Source organism: Triturus cristatus, chromosome 6, assembly GCF_964204655.1.
Source record: "Triturus cristatus chromosome 6, aTriCri1.1, whole genome shotgun sequence".
NCBI classification, from domain to species: domain Eukaryota; kingdom Metazoa; phylum Chordata; class Amphibia; order Caudata; family Salamandridae; genus Triturus; species Triturus cristatus.
In genome coordinates this window covers 1007436081-1007459506 of record NC_140589.1, presented here as the reverse complement: position 1 = coordinate 1007459506, position 23426 = coordinate 1007436081, and the positions used below count along the sequence as shown (strand labels likewise).

Here is a 23426-nt window from a genome sequence, read left to right as displayed (position 1 = left end):
CGTGCTGTAAAATCATCGCAAACGGCACCATGCACAGTGCAAGAGGGCGCAGCTTCCTTTCTACTGCCCAAGTAGATTTTCTATGCGAGCGCCAGCTTACTCAACGCAAACGGAAAATTTCTCAACACGAGTGTTGACGACTTGCTGCAACCACTCGCATTAAGAAATCCGACCACCTGCGTTGAGAAATCTCGTCAGAAGGTTGATTTTCCACACTCGCACTCACCAACCAGACCTTGGCAAGCACAAGCAAGGAAAAATCTCGCCAGGAGGTGGATTTTCCTCGCTCATGCTCGCCAACTTGACGTTGACGAGTGAGGAAAAAAACTCAGCACCGCAAGTTATCGGAAACTCTGCATGCTCCGCGGAATGCGGAAAACTCTGCAAACTCTGCAAACAGAGCGGAGTTCACCACCCAGGGTTAATGAGTTTGTGTTCTGGCTCCTTTTTTATTCTTGGTGTACACCAATGGTCTGAAAAGTTTTCTGTTGGACAGCGGTGCAGATTTCCCCCAGGTAAATGGCAAACGGGTACCGATGTTATCTTATGCAGATAACACGGTGCTAATGACCCTCACTGCCAACAGTATGTAAATTTGTCTGAATACCTTTGATACTTTCATGGAAGGATTAGATCTTAGGGTCAACTTCACAAAGTCTTTTGCCATGACCTGTGGTCCCAAAGGGATAAAATCTCTCAGGTTTATGGTGAAAGACTCAATTATTGCGAAAGTGGCCAATTTTAATTATCTGGGGAATTTATTCAATAAAACGCTGAGTTGGGACTTTTTAATATCAGCTCGCGCCCAAAAGGCTACACAATCTATAGAGGCCCTTTTTCGTTTTTCTAGTAAATTGGGTCAAAAGCCGATCGCAGAGCTAAAAACTTTATATAAAGAAAATGCCTCCCTGTTGCCACATATGGTGCAGGAGTGTGGGGGATACAAAATTGTGACAAGATCCAAGTTATGGAAAATAAATGTATAAAGCGCCTTTTATCTGTCCTATCTGGTACTTCAAATAGTTTCTGCCATACTGAGGTGGGTATTGATTTTGTGAGTGATATTATTAATGTCTCTCCTCTGCTGCTATGGAGCAAGGTTTGGCGGTCTGAAGAATTGAAACTCACAAAGGAAATTTTACAAGACTGCCTTAAGCTTGATTATTCTATGGAGATCCCATGGCTGTTATATGTAAGGGAAACCCTTTATAAGATTAGGTTGGGACATATATTCCAAAATCCCGAAATGGTTGGCAAGGAGTCTAAGTTAATGAATAAAAACACTTATTGTACCAGGTTAGGCATGTTAAGAAATAGTGAGCATGCACTATATAATAGGGGTAAGCTGCAGCAGCAGTTTTACCTATCGGATATCATGCATACCCAATGGCGTTTTTACTTGACAAGGTTCTGTCTCAGCTCTTTGCACTTTCTTTTTGCTTTCCCAAAACAAGGGGGGTGGTGTGAGAGACTACCCCCTTGCCCTTGTAACGATAAGGCTGTACAAATCACAGTGCACCTCATCCTTTTTTGTGCTTTGTATAAAGATCCAAGAAACCGGTTTATTAAGCCTGTTTTGTTAACCCTTGGATCTCGTTATTATAAAGAGGGTTATGAGTAGCTACTGTCCTTGTCATCTTCAGCTATATGTAGCGCTGTGCTTAGTTTTATTAGACTGGCACTCAATATAAGAAATCGATATTGAACAGTATTATTATTGGAAACCTATTGTAATAGACTATTATGTGGATTTGTATTTTAATAGAATGCACAAGCACTTTACAATATGTTTTTAACCTCTTCAGTGCCACGCCCTTTCCCCGCCCTGTGCCGGGCGTTCCATTAGCGGGCGGGGTTCATGACGAGATAGTCTTGTCATGGGCACTGAAGCGGATATATGTGACCCCTTTAGTCTAAATGTATTGCAATTTTAATATGGATATATTACGTGTTTTTTTTAAACAATTTTATCTAATCTTTTTAAATCTGTGTATACTTTTATGATTCTACTTATGAATCGAAATAAAGTTTATTGAATCGAATCGAGTATGTTAACCATACCTCTGCAATTTTCTCCTAGCAAATTTCGACAAGTCAAACAAATATATAAGTATGTTGGATGGGAAAGGGTGTAATATGTCAGGTAAATTCTGATACATGCAAAATTTGAAAAGGAAAACACTGATTCCTCAGATAGCTCCCCATTTCATGTTTTTTAGGGAAGGCTTGGAATATGAGGTACGTACTGCTCTTGATAAATACCTCACCGCCCGATATTGATATTGCAGTGTGTGATAAATACCTCCCTCTTTACTGGGTGACCACCAGCTCTGATATCATCATGTGAGTGAAGTAACTCAACTCATCATGCTTGTTGCGATTTCAGACCACATTGTTCAGTGATCTGCCATTGACACGATAAGCCCAAGCTACTGAATGTGAGGGAGTTGTTTAACTGGAAATAGAATTGTATACGAACTCGCATCACCTACTTATCTGCCATTGCGTAAGTGAAGGGATGTAGACAGTGGTGCCAATTTGCAACAGTGCAATATTCACAACTGTAAAATCTCTTTGGCAGCCACAGACAGGAAAATGTGAATATTAGAAAGGAAACCACTGTAGTTCTAAGGCAAGCGAATTCTGCAGCATTCCTGATATATGAGACTAATGCGTCTTTTATCTCCCCGAGAATGGGAGTGTTTTTAGTAAGCAGGATATAGTCCTGCAGCTCTTCCAAGGAGGAATGCTAAGTTCAAATGGGTCATTTGAGAGCACTAAAATGGAACAGAGGAACGCCAATGTTATCCAAAAATGTAACCCAGGCAGGAGGAAGTTAATACATCATAGCATTAATGAGGTTCATTTTAAAATGATAGTTTATAGAATAAAACGATTCATAAATATGACCAAATAGACTATATTGTAAGATATATATCTGGAAGTAGTATTAAATAGAGCATGCTATAGTCTGAGATAATAAAACTTGTATTTTATATAACACTTAACAGCACACTTTTGCTATAGCTAAGTGCCACAAATAACAATGTTACAGTCATGGAGTTTGTTGTGTACAGTTTATAGAGAAGGAGGAGTCGACCTCATGACCTACTGGTCACCACTCTGTTCATCTCATTCAACTGCCTCCCCAGCTAATAATGATAGTTCATGACTGTTTCTTCGGACCACTCACAACAAAAAGCAGCAGGAAACCTCTATAGGGCGTCGTGGGAGGGATGGCAGTGAAGGGAACGACAACATTCACACAACTAGGTAATAATACAAGTATTGACCTTGAGGGGGATGGATGAAATGACACACTTCACACAGTTGACTGCTAGTAAAGTTATTGACCTTGGAGTCAGTCCCACAATGCTCCATCACCAGTGGCTCAAATTTCTAAGGTCGGTTAGTTGTAGGTCAATACCTAATATTATTTAATGGCTCCAAATTCAGTAATTCCACCATGTGTGTTACAACTTTGGAATTTTTAAACACTTTATTGAAAGTATTTAAATGGCAACGGGTAATATTAGTTGAGGTAGGCTACAAAATTGTAATATTTATTTTTAGTTTTTCCATGCTTGAATTGAAAAATTCCTCCCACAGTGGACCTACTGTTCTAATAGCATTGTAACTCTTCGACCATTGACAATGCAACTCCCTCCTTCTTCATTGATCCGTGGCTCATTCTCAAAACCCAAACAGAGGGTATTTAATGGCTAATACTGCCCTCGCCAGCAGATTTTAAAGACATTATTGGATTCGATCCATGTCTCCCCATTCTGTATGTAAAATCTATTTTATGCATTTCCTACTGTACTGGAGAATGTTATCAGTTACAAAGTCATATTCATCTCAGTCTATTGTTCTTACTGAAGTAGAAAATACTTCTAAAAATAATTTGTAATATCGAAGTAATCACAATAATAGGACGATAGTACAACCTTGATTCTTCCCGAGTTCGGTAATAATATTTGTTACGTTCAGAATCAATCATCAGAAAGGCCATAGTAGCAAGAGGTTTACAATAATACAAATTATTACATGGGACAGACTATCAGTACTGCGGGTGGAAGTAAATGCAGTGACATGCGCAGAACATTGATTACTCTCCAAAAGAGATTTTATTACTAAGGGTGAGTAAGGACAATTTTGCATTTCAAAGTTTGCAGCATCAGAGGCCATAAAAGGGTTATAAATAAAGAAATAAAAGGGTTAGAAATCAATTTATATCTGTTAATTGACCATCTTCATGCAAACTGACCACATGTTTTTGTTTCAAAAACTCAACGTGCTGATTATTTTTTCCAGGCCGAGCTCTGATCTCCGACGGCCGCCCGGACGGGAGCGGACCTCTACGGCGAGCGAGAAGGGGAGCCCGTCTATGGAGTCCACGAAGGAGACACGGTATTGCGCGGTTTGCAGTGACTACGCCTCGGGGTACCACTACGGGGTCTGGTCCTGCGAGGGCTGCAAGGCCTTCTTCAAAAGAAGCATTCAAGGTAATGGACGGGTGGGAGTCGAGAAAATGAAATGTTCTGATTGAACATTCATTCATTCATTCATTCAATCATTCATGATGCGAATATGATAATCATTCACGATTCACTAAGTTAGGTCAACAAAATGCATTTCAAGCTCGAACTCAGTAATTAAATTAACGTGAAAAGAATTGGTTTCTCTCCTAGTTATGAAGATCGAATACATTCAGATACTTTGGGGCAGATTTACAAGCTCCTTGCGCCACTTTTGCGTCACTTTTCCCATGTTAAAAATGACGCAAAAGTGGCGCAAGGGGCTTGTAAATCTGCTCATTTGTTTCCCTAAATTTTACTGAATTAACCGAATACATTGTGCCAAGAAAGTACTCGCAGACGGTTTAAAAATTGGAGAAACGCCAGTTGGCCACAGCCTGTGTCATTTTACTTTACCTATCACACTGTAAATATCCAATGTCACGGAATATCGCTAAACCGATTTTATGCGAGATCCATGCCGTCATACTATATCACGTTTGAACAAGTTAAAATGTTGATTTCTTGTATATGATGCAGTACGCTCTGAATTGTTTCTGGTTACTTTTAATGTTTTGTAGATACAAGAAATAAGACAAATAAGATAAAATTATTTGCCCGGGTTCAAGCATTCGGTCAAGTGATATATATTTGATGGCAAGCCAGATTTCCCCAGGCCAAACCCTGCAAAGTTTTCATCTACAGTGTGGCTCGCCCGAGTGTTGATAACAGAACATGGGCATTCCATGCCTTCTATGACTAAGAACAGTGATACATCTACCTCTCACCCAGGAGGGCATGAAAAAGACACCAGTAAGAAATCCCTTGCCAGGGTCTCCAATTGTGTGTCTAACCAGTTATGGCCCTATTACGTTGTCGGTCAGTTTCCTCCGCCCGACATCGTCTCAGTCACGGGAGCGACCGACACCTGGTCGGCGGTCCCAACCGACTAATTAGGATGCAACCAAACACTGTTCGGTCGCATGCCTATACGTTACAATGGGAGCATGTATTCCGGCTGGAATACATGCTCGCTTTGTAAATTAGGAGGTGCAGTTCATCCCTACACCCCGTGGCAGGCACCTCGAGGGGCCTGCCATGCGGAGCAGGTATCAACAGGGGGACACTAAAGGCCGTACACCCATGGGGACCCTGCTGGGGATGCACCAAAGTCGAGTTCCAACAGCCTTTCTGTGTCGGAAAGGCCAGCACAGAAAGGCTGTCAGAATCTGACATTGTAATACCTCGGGCGGAAAGAGACGCTCTTGGGATTACTAAAAGCATTCCGACTGGCGGACGGGCTATCTGAGCCCATCGAAGCAAGTCGGAATGACCAGTCGCTTTCCTTTCTGACCGAGTCCATCGTAATTAATCGGTTGGAAAGGAATCCGACCGGAAGATTATGATGTTGTCTCCGACCGACGGTTAGAGCTGTTTCCGACTGCATCGTAATCGGCCCCTAAATTGTTAAACATGTTAGCTGCCATCCTAAGGTTAGCCTGTTAACTCATATAGCACCAGATAAAATGTATCCATTGAGAAAATGACAACATAGCACCAGATAAAATGTATCCATTGAGAAAATATTTCAGAATGCCTTAAAACTGCCTGTAGGGTGACATGGCACAATATGAGCATTTTACCTAAAGTAATTGTGTGGCTAGTACTTAAGTTGATGCTTTCCTCTCATGGTGAGTGCCTTCATCAGCACTGATTGCACAGTAAAAATTGAATATTTATAATATGCTCATTTATTTATATATTTATTCAGTTTTAGTATGAATGTAACACTCATACTATAGGGTTCTAAACCAGACAGAAATAGAAGTGTGAAAGATGAATTGGGCATTGATGGTTTCAAAGAGCAGCAAATGATCATCTTTCCAACAATGTTCAGAACTTGCAGAGAGGCAGAGGGTTCCATTAAAATGGACTTAAAAGTAACACACCAGTATTTTTGAGGGATTTTGAGGTTGTTTTTTGATTTAAATACCGCAGTTTCCTGGAATGCTGCAAATTAAAATTGTTCATTTGAGATGGCTGGTGACATTGCCTTATCCCAAATTCTGGTTTATAGTGAGAAGTGATCTGTATTGGCCAGATCCTCTCGGAAATATTTGGGTTAAATTCAGTGGGTAATTTGTGTTGGTGGTTGCCAGTGGGCATCATCAGCTCTTATTTAAGGGGGTGAGACTCTTTGTCACCTCCTACTCTGCTGTGCTCTGCAGCTTCCTTATTTTAAAAGGGCAGCAAATTAGTCCTTCTTTTATGTCCAATTCAAATTGCCTTCACCATTTCATAGCAGTGGGAGCCCTCCTTCTTCTTTCTCCGTGAACCACAGTGGAAACAGATGAAACTTTCTCTCTACTTGTCGGTGCCAATGCTGTTCATGCTGAGGCAGTTTGTACATCCAACTGGCAGGTAGCTGGGAAAGGTGATCAGAGGCTCCAGGAGGTCGTGGCACTGCAGGTGCAGGTAAGGCCTACCTCCATTCATACACACACTGCATCCTCAGTCAAAGTTAGGAGACAAACACTTATGTATAAATTAAGCACTGGTTGAATTTGATAAAGTGGTGCTCAGTAGAAATGGTTTGTCCTAGACTGAACATGGACATAATACCTGAGGACTACTGATTACCCAAGTCACATGCAATGCCAGTGTCAGGCGGCACTCCCTAGATTTACAGAAGGGTACTTGTGGGTGGAAACGGAATCCAGGTACATCTAACTTTTCTGTACCCAGCAATATTGCTGAATTAGTTCTCCTTTGAAATGAAAAACCTCAGTACATTGAAAACATCACTGGACATGATCAGCTTAAGAAGGAAAGCCAAATATAGCATTGAGTTTTGTAGCATAGTTTCTTGTTGTTATCGGAGAAAATGTAGTGCCCTGTGCGTATCCTTGGGTCACTTAAATAATGATGCATTTATGTAGTTACTTCTACACAAGCATAGGAGAGAAGATCTCCACTCATAAACTTTCACCTTAGTATCTGGGCTGTCGGCAGCATTGCCCGCTACATCGTATTGCACCTGTTATTTTCCAAAGTTAAATCTGCCGGGGGTGGCTTGGCAGTACCTGCCCTGCTTTGAAAAAACATTCTGAACAGAAGAGTATAGTCACAATAAATGTTCCCAAGTTGGGTGCAATGGCACTTCCTTCAATCAAAGGTTACAATTCCATTTTACTCACAGAATTCGCTATATAGACACTTGTCACTTTTAATGCATGATGCACTTTTTCAATAACTATTCCTCTAGATAAATTTTGGAAGTTTAGCAAACCTCTTGGATAAGGATTGCATCACTGTCGCCACCTTATTTTAACTGGACTTTCCAATTGCAGGAGACTAACATTTGTATTAGGGCTTCTGAAAAAGTTTTTAACCTTTTTAGCCACCCTGCCCATTGTAGGTCACCCCATTCGTTCTTCATTTGACCTGAACACAGCTCCCAATCCCTTTTAACCTCGTGCTTGAAGTCTGTCCCAATCAATATGTTCTATAACACTGCACCTTGCACTTTAGTGGATTAGCCTGCTAATTGACTACATCTTGCGCCCGGCTAATCATGGCTGTTATGAGATCGAAATGTAGCAACTGAACAAGTTATATTATGTTTTGCATAGTTTTATCACTTTTAAGTAGAATGTTGTATTTATATTGTGATGGTTTAAATAACTTGAAACAATAAAATGTATCTGTCTCGCCCAAAAAAAACCAAGTAGATTATAAGGGGAAAGAGAGGAAAATAGGGATAAAGATGAAGAAGCAAAGAAGTCACTCTTGGCATGTAGTGGTAAGACATCCCAAAAGAGGGATAAAATAGAGGCAGGGAAAAATAAGTCTGCCTATATTATTAGGAATGTTAGAGGGAAGGTGAATACAATAAGTCATGATGAAACCTCAGTTGATATTTGTAATTATGGCATAATGGTGAATGCAAAAAATGCAAAGTTAAATGTTATAAGATCAGATAATGTCTTGTAGAAGCAAGGCAATAGGTATTAGGGTATGGATGTAATGATTTTATTTACATGGATATTGGTAGTGGGGGAAGAAAGGGAAAAAAATTGAGACCACTAAACAGAGGGGCCTCTTGCAAGTTTCAAAAATTGTGTAACCCTGAGCCTTATTACCTTAAAAGATTAGAAACGTGTAGGATTTGTAAATGATTAGCATGGCACAGAGGTGGCAAGGGTCTGATTTCTGTTCCCCTTTGGGTGTGGAAGCAAAACAGGATTTGAATATGAATGGATGAACAGATATTTGGATATGAGGAAAACAAAATGTGGCGAGTGGAGACTTTCTAAGGAATCATGCTGTCCTAACCACAAAGCAAATTTATGCATCTAGGGATAAAAGATCATAAAGACCCAACAAAAGTCAAGTGAATGTTGGGGAAGGGGAAATTACGGTTATGGTACATACGCTTGAGGATATGTGTATCATGTCAGACAATTGCTTTAGTGCCTTAAGTACTGAGGGTGATATTACACCATCACTAAGTGATATCGACTAAGATGAAAGCATCCGCATATCATAAGGGTTTTATGTTGGAATGCTCAAGGGCTGAAGAGGCTAATGAAGTTAGGAAATATGAGAAAATGTGCATAAGATTATACTGGATTATGTTTTCACGAAACATTGGTTTGTGAGGATCAGAATCTAGCAAATTTACCCATATTTGATTAATGTGTAGATGTATATTAATTTGCCTACCCTAATACGCAGGGGAGCGTGTCAGGGGGTTTGATGAGCTTGGCATCGACAAATAAGCAAAGGATGTTTTAGTATCATAAAAGCCAGATGCAAATGGATCCACATCTCTGAAGTGAAATTATTTTTGAATTCCACACAATTTACATCTATTAGGCTAGTAAATGTGTATGTGTCACTAGGGGATAAGAAGGACAACGATAGTCAAGTAGCTAAACTTGAAGAAGATTTGTGTGTACTCTATTAACTCATGACTTGCAGAGTCTGGCTATGCTTATGGGTGACTTTAACACCAAACTGTGTGAAAAGACTAGAGGATACAAGGGGGTAGAAGTGGAATATGGTATACCTCAAGCAGTATTCAATTACCTATCAATTACTAGCTTTGATAAAAAAGACTTAATGTGGTGCTACATAATCTGGGGTTGATAGGCCTGAATTACCGTTTTCAAATGGATAACCTGCGAAAAGAACCTTTAGATTTGGGAAACAGGAGTGCCCCCTCGATTATGTGTGCAATACCATATGGTATTTTGACTTAGGGTTGACTTTAGGGCAATATACGAGAGTGGCATTGATCCTCATCATTATACAATTATATATATATATATATATATATATTCACTGAAAAAACCATAGGTTTCACACATGTTATAGTTAGCTGGACATTTCACACGTACAAAACCAGTGAAATTCCCCCGTTATAGTTAGTTCAGCTAACTATAACTCGCGCGACCGCAATCCACTGCTGATGACGTCACATATTACATCACTCATGACATGCTCAGTGACATCACTCATGACATCACTGATGACATCTCAAATGACATCACTGATGACATCACTGATTACATCATCCTTGTGTAAGAGTGGCAGACCTCTTATCCTAATATAAACTTTGATACACACATTGAAAAATACAAACTAAAGTTTTGAAAACTATAGAGATACCAATACCAGTTAGAACAACCTATTCAGTAATTCCAAAATCTACATACGCATCCACTCATTCATCAACACTTCTATATAGTCACTCATACATGTACTCAGTCGTCATATGTACTCATACACCTATACATCCTGTTACACACCTACACTCATACAAGCTCTTTTAAGCAGCGCTCACGCTTGCTTCCTGCTATTAATTATTTTAATTCCTAACTGCACGATCGCGCCGTGCTTTTACTGGACTAGCGCTGCTTTCTTACCTGCTGCATTTCTGGGCTGATATTTCTCCCTAGGTCCTGACACTGCACGATAATTGTTTGTCACCGCGCATTTTGTGGGAATTAGGGACTTCCAGGCCATACATCCTCCGCGTCGCAGCAATTCAAGTCCGCCATCTTGGGTGGGGGGAGATCAGGGCCTGACACTTTCGGGCGCCATCTTTGGTGTGGCCCTAGTGGTCTACGCAGACTCCCGCGTTTAGAGGAGTCTATATAACTCGGTGCTGCTCTGTAGGCAAGTAGACTCTTTTAAGCAGCGCTTACGCTTGCTTCCTGCTATTAATTATTATAATTCCTAACTGCACGATCGCGCCGCGCTTTTACTGGACTAGCGCTGCTTTCTTACCTGCTGCATTTCTGGGCTGATATTTCTCCCTAGGTCCTGACACTGCACGATAATTGTTTGTCACCCCGCATTTTGCGGGAATTAGGGACTTCCAGGCCATACATCCTCCGCGTCGCGGCGATTCAAGGCCGCCATCTTGGGTGGGGGGAGATCAGGGCCTGACACTTTCGGGCGCCATCTTTGGTGTGGCCCTAGTGGTCTACGCAGACTCCCGTGCTTACGGCCATTTAAGGTGCGTGGGGTACAAGCGCGCAGCGAAGGCACGCAGCGGGAGCGCACCGGAGGTGCGCCAGAGGTGAGCCCGTTTGCGCCCGTTCGCGCACGGGACGCGACGGGTGCGGGAAAGGCTGCCTCTTCATCGCAGGGTGAGTTTATCTATTCTCGAGATGAACTCCTAAGCCTGAATCCCAGTGCCACTATTCAGCCTTTGGCTGAGCTACATAGCACCAGTAGGTTCCCAGAAACATTGTCTTGTGGTCTACTAAATGTAAGATCGCTTAGTAAACATCATGAGGAAATCGTGCTCCTCATAGAGTCCGAGAAGATCGATATACTCTTCATGACAGAGACCTGGACTAGAATAGACAGTATGGGGGATCTGGGCCTAGCCTGCCCTCCAGGCTATAAAATCAAACATAAACCCCGGGTGGGAGCCAGGTGAGGTGGAGTCGGCCTGATTTTTAGGGAGACCTTACATCTTTCCCAGTTTGACATCAAGGCCATTCCAGGCTACGAACTATTGGGCTTTTCCCTAAATAGTCAGGGAGGTGTTCTATACACAGGGTTGCTGTGTTATAGACCCCCGGCCAGTTCTTTATCAGAGGTATCAGTGCTAATTGACCTGATTCATGATTTATCTAACTCCCACACTAGACTCTTGGTATTGGGAGATTTCACCCTATGGCCAGATGGTCCAACGGATTCCGCTTTTAAAGATCTGGAGCAGGCCTGTAGTAATATACAGCTGCAACAGCTAGTATCCTTGCCGACCCATTCAAAAAGTCATATTTTGGATCAGATTTTTGCAGATATAGGGAAAGTAGCTATACAGAACATTCAACCTCAATGTTGGACAGACCATTTGTTTGTTCACTTCACCCTTTCACTCCCCGCAGCCTTTACGAAGAAAGGTAGCCTAGGTGCTACTAGGGTGAGCAGACAATGGTCCAAGCTCTTGAAGCAGTCCACTCTGCCTGCCTTGCTTCCGATGGGTTTTTCTTTGGGAGATAGTGTGGATGCGAGTTACGAAACCCTTAGCCAGCGAATTGTGGCTTCACTTGACTCATTAGCTCCATTGCGAAAAAGTAGAGATAGGTCCACTCATGCTATGCCGTGGTTTTCAGAGGAACTGCTTCAATCCAAACTCCAGTGCAAGAGGGCGGAGCGTGTCTGGAGAAAACAGTACCGGGAATCAGATAGAGCCTGTTTTAGGCAAACTTTGGCAACTTATAAAGCACAGATTAGATGTGCTAAAGCTAAATTCCTAGAGGACTCTCTATTGTCGGCGGCGAACAAATCTCAGGCGCTGTTTAAAATTGTTAAAGACCTATCGCGTCCTGCCTGTATTGCAAACGATGTCCCTGTATCTCAATCTTTGTGCGACTCGTTGGCACAGGCCTTCGAGGAGAAGATTGCTACCATTTTGAGCAACCTTGCTTTTTCGTCAAGCTCAGGCACCCAGTCTTTGCCCACTCCTATCTTGACATCTGTCATGGAGGGAGATGTTGGTTTAGCATGCCTGAATAGTTTCCCGGTTCCATCTTTCGAGGAATTTAGTGCACTGGCTAATAGCGTCTCCTCGGGCTCGCCCCTTGATCCACTTCCTCACACATTTTGGAAGCTATTTCGGGAAGAACTCTTTCCGCTATTATTTGCGACCTGCTGTCAATCCCTCAGGTCTGCTCGAGTACCGGATTGCTGGAAGTTGGCAGTGGTGTCTCCACTTCTTAAGAAGGAATCTTTGGATCCTTCTTGCCCTGCCAATTACAGGCCCATTTCCCTTCTCCCTTTTCCAATCAAAATCTTGGAGAAATGGGCTACACAACATCTTTCCAGCTATCTGGAGACCAATGCATGCCTGGATGTGGCCCAATTTGGATTTAGACCAGCCCATGGGACAGAGTCAACATTGGTGACTGTGCTAGATGACCTCAGGACGCGTGCCGACCAAGGACGGGCAGCCTTTTTAGTGCTGCTCGACATGTCAGCCGCGTTCGACACGGTCAGCCACACGATCTTGATCAGGAGGTTGGAGGAAGTGGGGATGACCGGCTTGGCCCTTGATTGGCTGGTGTCTTATCTGGATAACAGACACCAGGTAGTGGCCCTGCCACCGTTCAAATCTACCATCAGAAGGGTTGGGCAGGGCGTGCCTCAGGGGTCAGCCATCAGTCCTATCCTCTTCAATCTTTACCTCCGCCCCCTGATCAAGCTGATAAAATCTTTTGGCATCGCAGTCACCAACTATGCGGACGACACCCAACTTATCTTCTCGTTTGAGGGTAAGGAGGCGGTGTCGCAAGAGGTCTTCCACCGTTGCATGACCTCTACGGCAGATTGGTTATGCCACAACTCTTTACAATTCAACAGTTTCAAAACGGAGGTTTTACATTGTTCAATAGACCGTACCCCCAGGCCTCTTCCGTCGGAATTTTGGCCCCCTTCCTTCCAGGGCACTAGTGCACTGGCAGACTGTGTGCGGAATTTGGGAGTATTTTTCGGCTCCAATCTTCAATTGGATGTATCCGTTAACAAAACAGTGGCAACGTGCATGGCTTTGCTTCGCACGCTGAGGAAGATCCTACCACTGCTCCCAGCACAGGCTCGACCAGAGGTAGTGCGGAGTACCATCTTAAGTAGACTTGACTTCTGTAACGCACTACTTCTGGGAGTCCCGGTGACTCTGGTGGGAAAATTGCAGCGCGTGCAGAACTTTGCTGCTAAATTGGCCCTGTCACGCCGGCGTGCTGATTCCTCTACCATTGCACTCAGGGACCTCCACTGGCTGCCAGTCCCTCAGCGGATCGAATTTAAAGCCCTCTGCATAGTTTTTAGGGCCCTTCATGAACAAGGTCCCATCCCTTTGCAGAACATGTTCTCGTGGTACACTCCGTCTAGATCTCTCCGCTCTGCCACAGCATGCTTGGTGGTAGTCCCTAAAATCCTGAGGACTCGGTTGGGAGGCCGGTCTTTCAGGTTCTCAGCAGCAACTCTGTGGAACTCTTTACCGCTGGCTTTGAGGAGTGTGGCAGATCTTCATTCTTTTAAGAAAGATTTGAAAACACATCTCTTCCCAAGAGTGGCGTAAATCATACAGTGGTTGATAACATCGTGCAGGTTCCATCAAAAGTCTAAGCGCCAGGATGCCCGTTGGGTGACAGGCAATGCGCTATACAAGTATACCTATACATACATACATACATACATAGAGTTACTCACACACATAGTTTTTTAAATGCTAATTCCTAACTATAACATGTGTGAAACCTATGGTTTTTTCAGTGAATTTGCAAGGTTTTTTAAATGCTAATTCCTAACTATAACGTGTGTGAAACCTATGTTTTTTTAAGTGAATTTGCAAGGTTTTTTAAATGCTAATTTCTAACTATAACATGTGTGAAACCTATGGTTTTTTTAAGTGAATTTCAAAGGTTTTTTAAATGCTAATTTATGAATGTATTATTATATTTTTTAAATATTTATTTTACAATAAGCTACCTATGTATATAGTTATAGATTGACTGTATTCTGTAATATGGAATGGCTCAGCTCTCTTTTTTTTATTTGGATAAAGTTGAACAGCATAGTTAATATCTTCTATAAACTTATAAACAGTTGAATTTTTTTTTTTTTAGGGTTTTTGACGGTGCGCGCACGGTGCTTGCATGAGTACGTGCTCCGTGTGCGCATGCGTACGTGCTCCGTGTGCGCATGCGCACGTCGTGCGTGCTCCGTGCGCGCGTGCTCTGTACGGTCATGCGCGCATGCGCGCGTGCTCCGTACACGCATGCGTGCGTGCTCCGTGCGCGCACGGTGCGCACACGGTGCGCGCACGGCAAGTCATGTGATTGCGAAACAACACTTTTCATTGGTTCATAGTAGTTTCAGTTCCAGAATCTTCCAACACCACACCCACTCCCCTCATTATTTCTTCTGATTCCCTGTGAGAAGGAGCTGAGCATCTTTTCCAGTACTCCAGTATTTGAAAATGGCAGAGCAGCAGTCATCTTCTGGGAGTGAGGAGGAGAGCTTTGTGCCACCAAGACAGAGGAAACAAAAAGACTCATTTATTTGGAAATATTTTACTTTTCCAGAGGGCCAGAAGAAGGTGAATGCTCCTAAAGTCACCTGCACTGTTTGTGGAGTGGTCCTATCAAGAGGAGATCCTAAAAAAAAAACTCTTTTAGTATCTACTCTATGTTAAGGCACTTTAGTGGAGTACATCCTGTGGCTTATGCTCGGGAGTGTACTCGAGCTGCAAGAGACAACCCTCCAGCAGCTCAGCCAGCAGATCAGCTGAGCACTTCATCTGCGGCCGCAGCTTCACCTTCTTCTCGACCTCTGGATATCCACCCTCTGTTCGAGAGGGTTCATATACGGTGAAATATTTGCAATGCTGTTCTCTCTTATGGTGACACCAGCATTAACCTAATAGAGACCAAGATACAGCCGCACACATGCCCCACCCCATAATTTTTTTGTTTTTGTTCCTCTGTTCCTCAATTAACACAACGGCTCTTTTTAGAGCCAACCAACATCTAAACACTTACACTTGATTTTTAATTCTATTTTCTTTAATGATTTTTTTCTGCCATGCGCGCACCGTGCGCGCACCCTGCGTGCACCCTGCACACACCCTGCGCGTATCGTGCGCGCACCGTGCGCGTATCGTGCGCGCACCCCGCGATTTAAAAAAATAAATAAAATGTTTTTTTCACCCTTCGGGGTCCTTCAGGGACCCCCTCACAAAGGCTAGGGGGGTCAGGAACTCTCTACCCTGCCCCCTTTTCACGTTCTCCACCTTTCTTTTTCCCTGTCACACACACAACACACAAAATGGTGGCCGACACTTCCTGATTTCGACCGATTCGAATGTTGACTGACATGTAACCACCAATCAGAAATACGCTCGCGCACGTTAGGTGCGCGGCTATAGATATTTATGTACTTTTAACTGCAATTTTCTCAGGAACTACTGAACAGATTGACACCATATATGCAAAAGGCACATGCCTGACCTGAGGACTACCTCTTTGCCAAATTTCAACTAATTCTGTTCAGCCGTTCGGGCTGTACCTTCGACTAAAGGTCCTATGGGAAAATGCATGGGGAAAACGCGTTTTGGGACCCCCCTTTTTTCTCAGCCCCCACTTGACGAATCACCCCGAGACTTTCAGGGTAGGAGCTGAGCGGAGCGCCCCATTAGTTTTGAAAATTTCGCGAGGATTCGTCAACCGGCACTAAAGTTATTCAAAATAGAATTTTGAGATTTCCTATGGAAACTTGGTCCTAACTATAACTGTCTACTGGCAACCGCCAGTAGATTATATTTTTATATATATTAACGAACTGCGTTAAGTGGGCGCGCACGCCACGAATGGCGGAAAGTAACTTAGCATTTAAAAAACCGTACAAATTCACTGAAAAAACCATAGGTTTCACACACGTTATAGTTAGGAATTAACATTTAAAAAACCTTGCAAATTCACTGAAAAAACCATAGGTTTCACACATGTTATAGTTAGCGGAAATTTTACTGATAAAAAACCAATGAAATTCCCCCGTTATAGTTAGTGCAGGCAACTATAACTCACGCGACCGCAATCTTCTGCTGATGACATATTTGTCTTTATGAAAAAAAAATATTTGTAATATATGTATAGCTAAAAATGTATGGAAGAAGACATGGGCAAATAAGTGTCTAAATACAGTATTAGCATCAGCAGAGGATTGCGGTCGCGTGAGTTATAGTTGCCTGCACTAACTATAACGGGGGAATTTCATTGGTTTTTTATCAGTAAAATTTCCGCTAACTATAACATGTGTGAAACCTATGGTTTTTTCAGTGAATATATATATATATATATATATATATACATATATATATGTGTGTGTGTGTGTGTGTGTGTGTATATATAAATATATGCCACGATAATTCACAAAAACATCCACCTTGCTTGGAAAAATGGGCATGGACTCTGTCGGAATATGTGCATAAATATTATTTATTGCTAGCATCAACTTGTCATTACGTGTTTCGGTTACTTTTAATATATATATATATATATATATATATATATATATATATATATATATATATATATATACATATATATTACCTACTGGCGGTCGCCAGTAGGTAGTTATAGTTAGGACCAAGTTTCCATAGGAAGAGCATTTTTGTTTTGCTTATAACTTTGGCGTTGTTTGATGAAACTTCATGAAACTTTCCAAACGAATTCTTTGTTCATATCAGATCCTATGTTGAAAGGGGGTGATTCGTCAAGGGGGGGCCGAGAAAAAAGGGGTCCCAAAACGTGTTTTCTCCATGCAATTTCTGTAGGAAACTTTAGACAAGGCTACAGGTCGAATGTGTGAACGGAATTACCCCAAATTTAGAAGGGAGAAGGGTCTTGGTCTAGAAAGCACGCTTTGTTTATTTGGTGTAAATCCGTTCAGTAGTTTTTGAGAAATATTGAAATTTACAGATATTGATATTTGGGAATTGTGCCATCTGATTGGCTGAGGTGTAACGAGCACAAGCTTGCTGCTTATTGGCTGTGAGCGGTGCGAGTGGTTGCAACTAGGAAGTGTTGGCAGCCATTTTGTGATTCCGTTGAAGCGAGTAAGAGGAAAAAATGTGAAAAAGAGTAGGAAACAGGAGGGTAGGAGTGCTGTGAGCTCTGTGGGGTGGTTAGGGTGTGCTACACAGGGAGTGTGAAGCGATGTATTCACCCCTACTGGTGTGAAAGTGTTGTTTTGCCCAGAGTGATATGGTGCTGAGGTGAGGTGCCGGTACACTCGGGGATGAAACCGTGAGCTGATTGCTGTAAACTGATGTGCTCTTGGTGCTGTAGCATACTGGCCGCTGTAGCATAGCTGTGCAAGTGGTGTTCATATGGGTTTAGACTATAGCGCTGTGAGCCCTGTGGGGTGGTTAGGGTGTGCTATACAGGGAGTGTGAAGTGAAGTATTCACCCCTAGCGGTGTGAAAGTGCTGTTTTGCCCACAGTGAGATGGTGCTGAGGTGAGATGCCGGTACACTCGGGATGAAACCGTGAGAAGATTGCTGTAAACTGATGTGCTCTGGGCGCTGTAGCATACTGGCCACTGTAGCATAGCTGTGCAAGTGGTGTTAGTATGGGTTTAGACTATAGCGGGAGTGGGAAGCAAACTACTCACCCCTACCCGTCTGAAGACTCGACTGGAGTGTTTTAGCAAGCAGGAATAAAGAAATAATTGTGAAGAATATAATGCAGAATGTTGCAATGCCACAGAAGACAAAAGGTGAAATCAGGTGTGTTTAAGAAAGTGGCTGTGTGGGATAAAGCGATGGAGTCTGCAAGTTATATAAAAAGTGTCTTTATTTAAGTGCCATAAATGGACCCACTGGTGCAAGAGCTAAGGCATCCAGCTGAGGCAAACTCCAACCGCTTCTGCTGTATTCAAACCTAAGCTCCTGCATCAGTCAATTCCACATTACATGTTACAGTTCCATGTACACCTAGCAGACACAACAACAATACGTACTGTGGGAACCGTGGCTAGCCCTGTAAACAAACCAAACATAACACCTCTGCCACATAATGCAGAATGCGGGGAGTGATGGGCGCAAAGTATATGCAAAGGGGGCAAGTGATTCTCGATTATAAAAGTATAAAAATGCAAAGTGTTGAGGGGATGTGCCGGACAGACTTGAGTATGCAGAGCACAGACATGTACATGTCAACATACACTGATGGTCTATTGAGTGAAGTGGACAGTGTACGCAACCATTATAGTACAATCAGTAGGGAAGATTATGAAAACATAGCGCGTACGTGCCCCCTCCCCCACAAATTCTTTAGCGTAGTGGGCTGGCTCGGTGTACGCAAGGCTAGCGCAGGGGTATGAATAAAAGGCACGTTTCTCTGGGTGTGGTTCTCTTCCGGAATGGCGAACATGTGTTAGGTCTGCGCAGCTTACATCGCCACGAGGCTGATGCCGTGAGCGAAGGTGGCTGCGGGAATAATGCTCTCAGCCTGCTGGTACCCAGAAACCGTCATGGCCGCTGCGACGCACATATGCCCCACAGTTCACCTTTCGACACTGCCGTATGTGAAATAGGGCCCACCACGTGCCGGCGGAAGCTTTTGGGCCGAGGTCTGCAAGCTGGGAAGGCTCCTGAGATCAACGCTGGCTACCGCGACACAGGCAGACAGTGTCCAGCCTGAGGCCCAGCACAGTGGAGTGCTCTGTATACTACTAACCCAGTAGTCTAACAGGTTCCAACAATGGAACGGTGTCTTGATCCCACAATGGACGATGTTAGAACTGCAACTGAGAGTGCAGATGAAGGTACTCCCTTTGACCAGGTGTAACCAACTCTAGGTCCCAACAGTGGAACGATGCCTTGATCCAACAATGGACAATGTTAGAACTACATCTGAGAGTGGAGATGAAGGTACTCCCTTCGACCAGGTGTAACCAACTCTAGGTCCCAAAAGTGGAACTATGTCTTGATCCCACAATGGACGATGTTGGAACTACATCTGAGAGTGGAGATGAAGGCACTCCCTTCGACCATGTGCAAGCAACTCTAGGTCCCAACAGTGGAACGGTGTCTTGATCCCAGAATGAACAATGTCCAATATTATCTGCTGCTTGTTGTTTTTTACAGAACTCCCTCCGTTGAGGTGCATCAGACTCTGTGCTTCGGTAGCTAATTGCTGCACATGATCATTAGGCTTAGCTGACTGCAGTCGCTGGAGTACACTGCGTACAGCAGGTCCAAACAGTGAAACGGGGTCTTGATCCCACATTGTACGATGTTAGAACTGCATCTGAGAGTGGAGATGAAGGTACTCCCTTGGAACAGGTGCAACCAACTCTCGGTCCCAACAGTGGAAGGGTGTCTTGATCCCAAAATGGACTATGTCTGATATTACCTGCTGCTTGGTTTTCACAGAACTCCCTCTGTTTAGGTGCATCAATCTCTGTGTTTCCGTAGCTAACTGCTGCACATGATTATTGGGCTTGGCTGACTGCAGTCGGTGGACTACACCGCGGTACAGCAGGTTGGAACAGTGAAACGGGGTCTTGATTCTGTGATTGAGGATGTCAGAAGTTAAAGTCTGTGATGATTTGTGTGTACCCCCTCCGATCAGGTGCAACCAACTCTGTGCTTTCGAATCCAATGGCACGTGGCTCTGAGGCGATAATGACCACTGCCTCTGCCCTACACTGCGGTCATCAGGGCTCACAATTCATATCGAGTGGTGATTATTTAATTACAGAATCCAGTAGGCAACTAACTACAATGTCTATTGAAATATACACAATAGCCTTTTAGTATACTTGCTTGAAGAACTTTTTTTAGATGACTTATAGGTCTAGTACAATGACCAAATTCTTCTTGGTAGTGGTAAAGAACACTGAATAACAGTCTACACAGTGGACAGCAGAGATCGCAATTTGAATTGTTTTGATTTATTTATTGCAGAGTTTTGTGTAACTTATGTTGTTGTATTTTGTGAAGAGGAAGTATTCATGGATGACTGTGCTCACTACTGCCTTCAATTTACTACGCAGACAGCAGTGTTCACAATTCAGATCGAGTCGCTATTGTAGATGACACAGTCCTGCAGGCAAAAGACATTGCCCCAGTGCGCTCTGTCCGCACCACGCATACGCATCATCAAAGGGTCCGCACATGGTTTTTGTTGCTTTGCATACTGCAAACAGGACAGCTCAAGTCAACACCACATGGCTGTGGGCCCTTGCTGACCGCTCTCTGGCCTACACTGCAGACAGCAGTGTTTACAATTCAGATCGACTCGCTATTGCAAATGAGGCAGTCCTGTAGGCAACAGACATTGTTCCTAGTACGGCCCGCCCGCAGCAGCATCATCGCTGGCTGTGCACATGCTTAATGATTTTGATGTGGCTATCTGAGTGCACTAGACCTGATGGACCCTTTATGATACAATCTTTTTGTGTATTATTTCAGATCTACTGCCTGTATCTCAATATACCACAAGTTATGGTTCTTTTACGATAGAATCTTTTCTGTATTATTTCACATCTAGTGTCCCTACCTTACTGCAGCACAAACTATTGACCCTTTTATTATTGAATCTCTGTGTGTGATCCAATGATTACTGTTGTAGTTGATGCTAGCAGCAACCATTCCCTGAGGGCTGGTTTACACTCACCCCACACGCATTCAGCACAGACGTCACTGGATATGTGACCCTGGTAATAAAAAGGAGTCGAGCGCACGTGCCCGTACCCACTTCCACTATCTGTGTCTGTGTGTTCATTATGTATGCATGCTACTGCCCCTGGGCAGTACCACATTATATTGTGTTGTGGACAGCGTATGCAACCATGTTACCTCTGGCAGTTGGGAAAACTTCTGTTATGTAGCTTTTGGATGCTACTTTACAGAGCATGGATATTGATGAAGATGATGGTTGCATGTTGTGTGTAGTATCAGATAAGTTTACATATCAAAACGTTTTCAGAAAAGCTCTCTAAGCAGAAGAGGAGTCTCTCATCAAACGCTGTAGAGAGAATGACTAAAATGGGTGGGGTCCTCCAACTGTTACAATGGGAAATGTTATGAACCAATCAAATGCTTTTCTTTAAGGTCACATGGCAATCGTGCGCCAAGCACGCAAGGAGGCCGCACCCGACGCGATTTTGAGAAAATATATTTACCATAATATACGTTTATTACAGTTAGAAATATATAAATGTTTAAAATATTTTAGATTATCGCTTGTTCTCATATACACTTTAAACTTATTTAGATATAGTTTTGAGACAAAATAAAAGAGGGAATGGCATACCCAGCGCGACACCATACGTCTATGATGTAACACAGGGCCTGGCAGCGTGCACTCGTCGCATACGCAACGCGCAGCGGGCATGACCCCATACATACAAGACATAAGGTGCAGCTTGGTACTGCGTACCCATTTCATACCAAAGTAGCAACTGGCGCAACCACATACGTATATGATGTTATGCGGGACGCGGTGCCACGAACCCGTCAGATACGAAATGCGCATCCTTTACGAGTTTAGCAATATGGCGGATAGGATTCGCGTGCTGGTGGAGCTTGGTACACTACCGGTACAGGACTAAAGTTTGCAAAAAAAAAGATATAGATACTTGTTTTTTGAAGATATAAAACATTACATATTTTTTACAATTAAATTTAAAAAAGAATAATAGAGTTCCAAAATATTGCACGCAAAAAATAGAAAAAATATAGGTTTTATAAATATTAAAGTATGAAATTAACATTAAAAAAACTTTCAAAATTCACTGAAAAACCACAGGTTTTACAGATGTTATAGTTAGGAATTAGCATTTAAAAAACCTTTGAAATTCACAGAAAAAAACATAGTTTTCAGGGTCGTTATAGTTAGTTGGACATTTGACTCATATAAAACCAGAGAAATGTGCCCGTTATAGTTAGTTGAGCTAACTATAACTTGCGCGCTCGCAATGCACTGGTAATGATGTCACATATTACATCACTTATGACATGGTCAGTGACATCACTGATGACATCACCGATGACATCTCAAATGACATCACTGATGACATCATCCACGTGATAATCTGATGCACATACTGATGACCTAATATAAACTTTGATACACACACTCTAAAATACAGACTACTATTTTTGAAACCATACACACAACAATGCCAGATACTACATACAATCCACTATTTCCTAGGTCTCCACTCACATCCACTCACTTATACATGCAGTTACTCATCAATACAGTACTATAATATGCACTCATACACCTATACATACAGTCACAGTCCGCCACTCATCCATAGAGTTACTCACACACCTAGTCAGTCATGCAAAGAATCAATCACATACCCATTTACTCATGTATACAGTTATACACACCAACTGCGTTATTTATACACACACCACATCACTTATTTATGCAGATACTACCACATACTTACTGTGTTATACAATCACTGATACAAGCAGACACTCTTTTATACACCCACTCTTCAAATAACTTACTCTCACGTATAGTCATTTATATACTCCAACACTCACATATACTGCCTTAAAACATATGTAGTTACTCACACATATACCAGTGAGACATTCATTCACTCACCAACATACCCATACACACACTGACTCACCCATACAGCCCTTCCCAGATTAGCTTTTGAATCCATACAGCCAGTGAATCACCCACTCAGACATGTATGCACAGAGTCACACAACCCCCCACACACCCACACAGACACTCAGGCACTCATACAGATACTCAGACAACAAATCAATAACCCATATAGACACTCATGTAGCTACTCAGCAACCCATGCAGCCGCTTATGCACCAACTGAGACACTAATACAGAC

At 42.8% G+C, this 23426-nt stretch overlaps 1 protein-coding gene across 1 annotated transcript in view; it reads left to right on the top strand.

Moving 5' to 3' along the window:
- Positions 1-23426, top strand: part of ESR1 (estrogen receptor 1) — a 1483571-nt gene that overhangs the window by 99040 nt on the left and 1361105 nt on the right. The window contains exon 2 of the mRNA XM_085609317.1: positions 4315-4505. Coding sequence (XP_085465443.1) covers positions 4315-4505 — 191 coding nt within the window. The remainder of the gene's footprint in view (positions 1-4314; positions 4506-23426) is intronic.